We start from the raw sequence: 10,070 nt of genomic DNA, 5'->3' as shown, positions 1-10,070 counted from the left end.
CACACACACACACACACACACACACAACACACACACACACACACACACCACATTCAAAACACTCACCAGGGTCTGTTTCTTGATCAGAGGTGCGTCTCCATCGAACACAAAGACGGGTCTGATGCGGAAGAAGAGTAGTTTACAGAGGCGATGGAACAGGGTGAGGAGGTGGGCGTTCTGGACACTGTTACCCTCCCTGTCTCTCACCCCCTTCACTGCCTGGTTCAACCAGATACTGATGTCTGGGAGAGGGACCGGTCAAGGATCTCTACTGCACAATACACTGGGCACAACTCTATGTAAGATGCAGACACATGCAAGCACACACAACATGTTATGACTGGGATATGCAGTAAGTATGGGTGGGAGATCAGAAGGAGAGAGAAAGAAAGTGGAAGAGAGCGAGAGACGGGGGGGTGGGACTCCTTGTGGTGTCAGGAAGGATACCGACAGCCAGGATCTTGCCCTCGAGAGTCTCGGGGTTGATGGGCTTCCCGGTGCTCTCGAGCAGCTTCCACAGCCCGTGCACCCCCATTGCTCTCCGAGTGACAACCTAGCCAACATAAAGACCAAAATAAGACTATAGCAAATCGCCCACATCGTAGTAGCTATTTAAAAACGCTCGATTCGAATACATACACTTGGCTATCAATCAAACTCACTTGTACAAGAGGACAATAGTTTGACCAGAATTGATTTTTTCTTTCGGTACTTTTTTTTTTTTTGTCGTCTTATATAGGTGTAACATATGTACTTTCCTACGGCGGAACACTGTAGTGCGGATAATAGTTCCGCATTATTCCACGGTTTGAGGATTTTGTAACGCTGTAGTCTCAACTTCCGTTTACTGATCTGGGATATCTGTTTGTGGTCACCACCATCGATGAGAAATCGTACAAGCTGATTCAGAGTCAGCTGATTCAGAGACGCTACACGTCCGCCATGCCAACAGTGTCCGGGCGGTGACACACAAACAAGACGGCTACGAAGATTTAACAGAGGAAAAATATTTATTCGGGTAACAGTATGTGAATGTTTATTCTGACAAATCGTTTTATCTCTCCGTTACACTCATTTTACACTGCTAATGTTAGCTAACAGTGTTTACAAGTTCATGTCCAGGGCATGGTTTGGTGTTTCTACTCGATTTGCTTTGTTGTCTAGCTAGAAAGATTTTGTTGTCAGTTACTATTAGCTGAGAAACGCTCAACTCCGTTCTCTTATACCTCCGTCAACTATTCCTTATCTAACCGGCTAGGTGTTGATCATGTGCTAACTGTGCTGTTAAAGCTTATCCACAGATCAGTAGTGAGTTAATATAGCCTTGGAGCTCAGCCAGAGACTGAAGTCAACTAGCTAACTCAGCTAACTAGCTAAGTAAACAAATAGTTGGCACGGTCAGCTGTTTTGACTCACATTTTACCAATTCAAAACTTATACAAAAAAAATTTGAAGGCAGAAAAAGTCCGTTTAGCTGTGTGAGATTCTCTCGTGACTTTCTTATTGGATTCATTTAACATGTCTTAACAGGGTGGTAAACTCATAATCAATATTTGTTGTCTTTCTTCAGGAGAGTTATCTATCAGGCCATCCTGGAAGTCATCCACCGCCCTGTCCCCCTGTCATTCGACTGGACTGTTGTGAAGTCTGCCTCTACCATCATGTCTACTGCTGCAGTAGCAGACAGAGGTAAGCAGCTATCACCCCTATCATTTCACAGACTGTTGTTTACATCCCCCCCCGCATCCTCTCAGCCAATCACACAAATCCATGTTGAGACCTGATAACTCCTCCAGCCAATACATGGAGAGAGAGAGAAAGATGGTGATAGAGATAACATTCCAGAATGTCCGCCATGTTCCAGGTTCCGTCCGTCCAGTCAGGGGCCCCGGCGACGGCATGGAGACGGACAAGCCCCCAGTCGCTAAGGAGATCGCTGCCGTGGATACGCCTCTGTCCGCGGTGCCACTACTTAAGGTAGCTAGTCCCAAACACAGCCCCAAGATGACGCACCCTGCCACCGCCAGCCTCCAACACAGCCCCCACTCCACCCCCAAGCAGAGCCCCAGAGCCAGTTCCAGAGACGCCCCGTCCGCCCCCCAGCCCCCCGGGGTGCTCCACCTGGGGAAGGTTCCCCGGGAGGCCTGCGTGGTGGTGGAGGCAGTGAGGATCGTTGTTCCCCGTGCTGCCATCAGCCGGAGGGGGGGTCACGTGGGTCCGGCTGAGGAGAAAGGTGAGGCCTGGGCTGGGCAGCAGATAGAGGAGCAGGCCCGCTCTCCCTCTCCTCCTCTGGAGGACCTGAGAGGAGCCATGGAGAAGCTGCAGAACTCAGAGAGACGACTGCTGCAGGACAAGGAGGGTCTCCTCAACCAGATCCACGTGCAGACTGAGGTGGGTGAATGACTTCTACTGATATAGTTAGATACTTAGGGGCTCCTCAACCAGATCCACTGAGGTGGGTGAATTACTTCTACTGATATAGTTAGATACTTAGGGGCTCCTCAACCAGATCCACTGAGGTGGGTGAATGACTTCTACTGATATAGTTAGATACTTAGGGGCTACTCAACCAGATCCACTGAGGTGGGTGAATTAGCTCACGTAAAGACCGAGTGCCATCAAAAAGGTGAAATTCTTGTCTATTATATATTGTGTATTTCCACACTGAGTTTGGAATACTACTGTGAAATGGTGATAATGACGATAAGGCCTTTTAGTGGAATACTACTGTGTAATGGTGATAATGACAATAAGGCCTTTTAGTGGAATACTACTGTGTAATGGTGATAATGAAGATAAGGCCTTTTAGTGGAATACTACTGTGTAATGGTGATAATGACGATAAGGCCTTTTAGTGGAATACTACTGTGTAATGGTGATAATGACAATAAGGCCTTTTAGTGGAATACTACTGTGTAATGGTGATAATGACGATAAGGCCTTTTAGTGGAATACTACTGTGTAATGGTGATAATGACGATAAGGCCTTTTAGTGGAATACTACTGTGTAATGGTGATAATGACGATAAGGCCTTTTAGTGGAATACTACTGTGTAATGGTGATAATGACGATAAGGCCTTTTAGTGTGTTAGGTTGTAAATAAACAGAGTAAAACTCAAACCAAGTTTATTCACCCACTGGGTCACACAGCTTCATAAGACAGAGACATGTTTCCACCAGCACAAGTCTTTTCTACCCCCCTTTAGGTGGAGTCTCCTTCTTTTTCTCTAAACACTACATCTCTGTTGCTAGGCAGGAAGTGAAGTGATGTGGGTAATAAACTGTTCCTTCTCCCTTCATGTGACCCGACCTGACCTCGGCCCCCATCCCTCACTAATCCACAGCTCTCCGCCCTCATCAGTGACCCCAACCATGTGACTGTCTTTTTCCCTTCCTTAGTAACTTAACTGACCCCTGGCTCTTATCCCCCCTCCATTGACCCCACCATATACATTCCTCATACATCTACCCATTTCACTTCTAGTATAGCAAGTATTTCAAACTAGAACACCACAGGTGTAAGAGATGTTTGAAAATACCTAAAATTTCAGCCTGTTTTGGTGGGATGGAGTTTTGACCTGCCTGGTGACATCACCAGGAGGTAAATTAGTTAATAGACCAATAAGAAAGAGAGGTTCCAAACCTCTCTGCCAATAACAGCTAGTTTTCAGTTTTCCCCTCAGTCCTAACTAAATTCTTGCTTGAGAAATTACTCTTTGCTAAGAAGCTATTTTTGTTTATTTTTAACAATTTGATAAGACTGTAGGAGGATATCTGGGTCCTGAGTTTTGTTCAGTGACTGTAGGAGGATATCTGGGTCCTGAGTTCTGTTCAGTGACTGTAGGAGGATATCTGGGTCCTGAGTTCTGTTCAGTGACTGTAGGAGGATATCTGGGTCCTGAGTTCTGTTCAGTGACTGTAGGAGGATATCTGGATCCTGAGTTTTGTTCAGTGACTGTAGGAGGATATCTGGGTCCTGAGTTCTGTTCAGTGACTGTAGGAGGATATCTGGATCCTTAGTTCTGTTCAGTGACTGTAGGAGGATATCTGGGTCCTGAGTTCTGTTCAGTGACTGTAGGAGGATATCTGGATCCTGAGTTTTCAGCACCTGCCTGTGTCCAGATAAGATAAGGATAGTAATTCTGTTTTAAGAAAGATAAAGGTTGAATCTGTTGACACATGAAATACAGTACTCTGGTCCATATCTTAGCCAACTCTAACATGATGTATTCTCCTATAGGTGAACAGAGAGTTGAAGAAGCTGCTGGTAGCCTCTCTGGGAGATGACCTCCAGTACCATTTTGTCATGTAATTTATTCTCAGGTTAACAGAGAGTTGAAGAAGCTGCTGGTAGCCTCTGTAGGAGATGACCTCCAGTACCATTTTGTCATGTAATTTATTCTCAGGTGAACAGAGAGTTGAAGAAGTTGCTGGTAGCCTCTGTAGGAGATGACCTCCAGTACCACTTCGAGCGTCTGGCCAGAGAGAAGAACCAGCTGATCTTGGAGAACGAGGCTCTGGGTCGCAGCCTGTCCTCCACAGCAGAACAGCTGGAACGCATGTCTATACAATGTGATGTCTGGAGGAGCAAGTTCCTGGCATCCAGGTAGGGGGTGAGGGGTGACAGAGAGAAGGAGCGTGTCGGTGTGTATTAACTGACTGCTGTGTCTGTCATCTCTCCAGAGTGATGGCGGAGGAGCTGACCAATGCCAGGGTTTCTCTCCAGCATCAGACCAGAGAGGCTCAGAGTGCCATCACAGACCTGCTGAGTGAGAGAGAAGAGTTCTCCAGAGACATGATGCTAACCCACAGGTACAACACTGACCTATGACCTGGTGCTCAGTTAAAACACCACAGACACGACGCTAACCCACAGGTACAACACTGACCTATGACCTGGTGCTCAGTTAAAACACCACAGACACGACGCTAACCCACAGGTACAACACTGACCTATGACCTGGTGCTCAGTTAAAACACCACAGACACGACGCTAACCCACAGGTACAACACTGACCTATGACCTGGTGCTCAGTTAAAACACCACAGACACGACGCTAACCCACAGGTACAACACTGACCTATGACCTGGTGCTCAGTTAAAACACCACAGACACGACGCTAACCCACAGGTACAACACTGACCTATGACCTGGTGCTCAGTTAAAACACCACAGACACGACGCTAACCCACAGGTACAACACTGACCTATGACCTGGTGCTCAGTTAAAACACCACAGACATGACGCTAACCCACAGGTACAACACTGACCTATGACCTGGTGCTCAGTTAAAACACCACAGACACGACGCTAACCCACAGGTACAACACTGACCTATGACCTGGTGCTCAGTTAAAACACCACAGACACGACGCTAACCCACAGGTACAACACTGACCTATGACCTGGTGCTCAGTTAAAACACCACAGACACGACGCTAACCCACAGGTACAACACTGACCTATGACCTGGTGCTCAGTTAAAACACACAGACACAACGCTAACCCACAGGTACAACACTGACCTATGACCTGGTGCTCAGTTAAAACACACAGACACGACGCTAACCCACAGGTACAACACTGACCTATGACCTGGTGCTCTGTTAAAACACCACAGACACGACGCTAACCCACAGGTACAACACTGACCTATGACCTGGTGCTCAGTTAAAACACCACAGACACGACGCTAACCCACAGGTACAACACTGACCTATGACCTGGTGCTCAGTTAAAACACCACAGACACGACGCTAACCCACAGGTACAACACTGACCTATGACCTGGTGCTCAGTTAAAACACCACAGACACGATGCTAACCCACAGGTACAACACTGACCTATGACCTGGTGCTCAGTTAAAACACACAGACACGACGCTAACCCACAGGTACAACACTGACCTATGACCTGGTGCTCAGTTAAAACACACAGACACGACGCTAACCCACAGGTACAACACTGACCTATGACCTGGTGCTCAGTTAAAACACACAGACATGATGCTAACCCACAGGTACAACACTGACCTATGACCTGGTGCTCAGTTAAAACACACAGACACTACGCTAACCCACAGGTACAACACTGACCTATGACCTGGTGCTCAGTTAAAACACACAGACACGACGCTAACCCACAGGTACAACACTGACCTATGACCTGGTGCTCAGTTAAAACACACAGACACGACGCTAACCCACAGGTACAACACTGACCTATGACCTGGTGCTCAGTTAAAACACACAGACACGACGCTAACCCACAGGTACAACACTGACCTATGACCTGGTGCTCAGTTAAAACACACAGACACGACGCTAACCCACAGGTACAACACTGACCTATGACCTGGTGCTCAGTTAAAACACACAGACACGACGCTAACCCACAGGTACAACACTGACCTATGACCTGGTGCTCAGTTAAAACACACAGACACGACGCTAACCCACAGGTACAACACTGACCTATGACCTGGTGCTCAGTTAAAACACACAGACACGACGCTAACCCACAGGTACAACACTGACCTATGTCCTGGTGCTCAGTTAAAACACACAGACATGATGCTAACCCACAGGTACAACACTGACCTATGACCTGGTGCTCAGTTAAAACACACAGACACTACGCTAACCCACAGGTACAACATTGACCTATGACCTGGTGCTCAGTTAAAACACACAGACACGACGCTAACCCACAGGTACAACACTGACCTATGACCTGGTGCTCAGTTAAAACACACAGACATGATGCTAACCCACAGGTACAACACTGACCTATGACCTGGTGCTCAGTTAAAACACACAGACACTACGCTAACCCACAGGTACAACACTGACCTATGACCTGGTGCTCAGTTAAAACACACAGACACGACGCTAACCCACAGGTACAACACTGACCTATGACCTGGTGCTCAGTTAAAACACACAGACACGACGCTAACCCACAGGTACAACACTGACCTATGACCTGGTGCTCAGTTAAAACACACAGACACGACGCTAACCCACAGGTACAACACTGACCTATGACCTGGTGCTCAGTTAAAACACACAGACACGACGCTAACCCACAGGTACAACACTGACCTATGACCTGGTGCTCAGTTAAAACACACAGACATGATGCTAACCCACAGGTACAACACTGACCTATGACCTGGTGCTCAGTTAAAACACACAGACACGACGCTAACCCACAGGTACAACACTGACCTATGACCTGGTGCTCAGTTAAAACACACAGACATGACGCTAACCCACAGGTACAACACTGACCTATGACCTGGTGCTCAGTTAAAACACACAGACACGACGCTAACCCACAGGTACAACACTAACCTATGACCTGGTGCTCAGTTAAAACACACAGACACGACGCTAACCCACAGGTACAACACTGACCTATGACCTGGTGCTCAGTTAAAACACCACAGACACAACGCTAACCCACAGGTACAACACTGACCTATGACCTGGTGCTCAGTTAAAACACACAGACATGATGCTAACCCACAGGTACAACACTGACCTATGACCTGGTGCTCAGTTAAAACACACAGACACGACGCTAACCCACAGGTACAACACTGACCTATGACCTGGTGCTCAGTTGAAACACACAGACACGACGCTAACCCACAGGTACAACACTGACCTATGACCTGGTGCTCAGTTAAAACACACAGACACGACGCTAACCCACAGGTACAACACTGACCTATGACCTGGTGCTCAGTTAAAACACACAGACACGACGCTAACCCACAGGTACAACACTGACCTATGACCTGGTGCTCAGCTAAAACACACAGACACGACGCTAACCCACAGGTACAACACTGACCTATGACCTGGTGCTCAGTTAAAACACACAGACACGACGCTAACCCACAGGTACAACACTGACCTATGACCTGGTGCTCAGCTAAAACACACAGACACGACGCTAACCCACAGGTACAACACTGACCTATGACCTGGTGCTCAGTTAAAACACCACAGACACGACGCTAACCCACAGGTACAACACTGACCTATGACCTGGTGCTCAGTTAAAACACCACAGACACGACGCTAACCCACAGGTACAACACTGACCTATGACCTGGTGCTCAGTTAAAACACCACAGACACGACGCTAACCCACAGGTACAACACTGACCTATGACCTGGTGCTCAGTTAAAACACCACAGACACGACGCTAACCCACAGGTATAGTAGCACTTCTATACTATACACTAGTGGTAAAACTCACATAGGAACATATAGGTACTGAGATACATTACCGGTGATGCAGACAACTGACGTGTGAGTGTGTCTCTGTCCCCAGGTCTCTGGAGCAGCTGCTGGTCTCTCTCCAGTGGGGTCGACAGCAGACCTACTACCCCAGCGCCCAGCCCCTCAGCACGGGAGAACTGGCCCTAGCCAATCACAAGCTGGCGGATGCCATCAACTCCCACCTGCTGGGTGAGGTAGGGCCTGCAGGGGGCGGCAGCAGCGGCGCCGGGCTGGGAAAGGGAAGACAGGCCTCGGAGCTCCCGAACACCTCACACACGCCTGCTGAGAAGATGGCTGAGAAGGTAGGAAGTGGAGTCGGGTTCTCTGGGGCCGTACACACACACACACACTGGCCTCTATCCAGAAATAACCCCTCACCCTTTCTGTCTTTCTCACCTTCTTCCCATCTCTCTCCCCCTCGGCCCCCCCTTCTCAGGTGTTGAAGATCCTGGACCCTATTTCCTGTTCAGACAACCAGGAAGAAACCTCCCCCCTCTCTATCTCTGACTCCTCCCCCTCGGCCTTCCTGACCAATAAGAAGAGCATCGGCCGTTTCCACCCCTACACCCGCTACGAGAACATCACCTTCAACTGCTGCGAGCGCTGCAGTGGAGAAATCTTGGTACTCTAGGGGTCAGAGGGCAGGGGTCATGACCTTTAACCTGGACAGGTCAACGCAGGCCACTGTGAGGAACACATTACCACCAGTTGGCTCTCTCTCTGTCTCTCTCTGTCTCTCTCTCTGTCTCTCTCTGTCTCTCTCTCTCTCTCTCTCCTCTCTCTCTCTCTCTCTCTCTGTCTCTCTCTCTCTCTCTCTCTCTCTCTCTCTCTCTCTCTCTCTCTCTCTCTCTCTCTCTCTCTCTCTCTCTCTCTCTCTCTCTGTCTCTCTCTCTCTCTCTCTCTCTCTCTCTCCGTGGAACCGTCTGGTTTCACAGCGCCTCAGAACGGGACTTGACTGGAAGTATGGCAGGAGCGGACCAAACCACCGCTGGTTTTAATTGGCTGATCTCTCAGTCCATCACCATCTAGAATAACCCTTAGAACCTCCCCCTACATTGTGGTTTTAATTGGCTGATCTCTCTGTCCATCACCATCTAGAATAACCCTTAGAACCTCCCCCTACATTGTGGTTTTAATTGGCTGATCTCTCTGTCCATCACCATCTAGAATAACCCTTAGAACCTCCCCCCTACATTGTGGTTTTAATTGGCTGATCTCTCTGTCCATCACCATCTAGAATAACCCTTAGAACCTCCCCCCTACATTGTGGTTTTAATTGGCTGATCTCTCTGTCCATCACCATCTAGAATAACCCTTAGAACCTCCCCCTACATTGTGGTTTTAATTGGCTGATCTCTCTGTCCATCACCACCTAGAACAACCCTTAGGACCTCCCCCTACATTGTGGTTTTAATTGGCTGATCTCTCTGTCCATCACCATCTAGAATAACCCTTAGAACCTCCCCCTACATTGTGGTTTTAATTGGCTGATCTCTCTGTCCATCACCACCTAGAATAACCCTTAGGACCTCCCCCTACATTGTGGTTTTAATTGGCTGATCTCTCAGTCCGTCACCATCTAGAATAACCCTTAGGACCTCCCCCCTACATTGTGGTTTTAATTGGCTGATCTCTCTGTCCATCACCACCTAGAATAACCCTTAGAACCTCCCCCCTACATTGTGGTTTTAATTGGCTGATCTCTCTGTCCATCACCATCTAGAATAACCCTTAGAACCTCCCCCTACATTGTGGTTTTAATTGGCTGAT

At 48.2% G+C, this 10,070-nt stretch overlaps 2 protein-coding genes across 3 annotated transcripts in view; one reads left to right on the top strand and one right to left on the bottom strand.

Annotated features, from left to right (window-relative positions):
* LOC123485428 (DNA excision repair protein ERCC-5-like) overlaps window positions 1-760 on the bottom strand; it is a gene marked incomplete at its 3' end in the record, with an annotated part of 19,847 nt that extends 19,087 nt beyond the window's left edge. Inside the window, exons 1-3 of the mRNA XM_045216330.1 lie at window positions 663-760; window positions 448-553; window positions 67-242 (exon numbers count right to left, since the gene is read on the bottom strand). Coding sequence (XP_045072265.1) covers window positions 67-242; window positions 448-535 — 264 coding nt within the window. The remainder of the gene's footprint in view (window positions 1-66; window positions 243-447; window positions 554-662) is intronic.
* A 160-nt stretch (window positions 761-920) lies between these two features.
* On the top strand, window positions 921-9,069 carry LOC121537583 (golgin-45). 2 transcript variants are annotated; one of them, XM_041845177.2, is made up of 7 exons: window positions 921-1,018; window positions 1,571-1,689; window positions 1,865-2,391; window positions 4,408-4,607; window positions 4,685-4,813; window positions 8,353-8,602; window positions 8,737-9,069. In XM_041845177.2, the coding sequence occupies exons 2-7, from the start codon at window positions 1,662-1,664 to the stop codon at window positions 8,929-8,931; spliced, it is 1,329 nt and encodes a 442-aa protein (XP_041701111.2). In that variant the 5' UTR covers window positions 921-1,018; window positions 1,571-1,661; the 3' UTR covers window positions 8,932-9,069. The 2 variants fall into 2 exon arrangements, with proteins under 2 accessions (XP_041701111.2, XP_041701112.2); XM_041845178.2 differs by having other exon boundaries at window positions 937-1,024.
* The last annotated feature ends 1,001 nt before the right edge of the window (window positions 9,070-10,070 follow it).

This window comes from Coregonus clupeaformis, unplaced genomic scaffold (assembly GCF_020615455.1).
Source record: "Coregonus clupeaformis isolate EN_2021a unplaced genomic scaffold, ASM2061545v1 scaf0686, whole genome shotgun sequence".
Lineage (NCBI taxonomy): Eukaryota > Metazoa > Chordata > Actinopteri > Salmoniformes > Salmonidae > Coregonus > Coregonus clupeaformis.
This window is presented reverse-complemented; position numbering and strand designations above follow the sequence as displayed.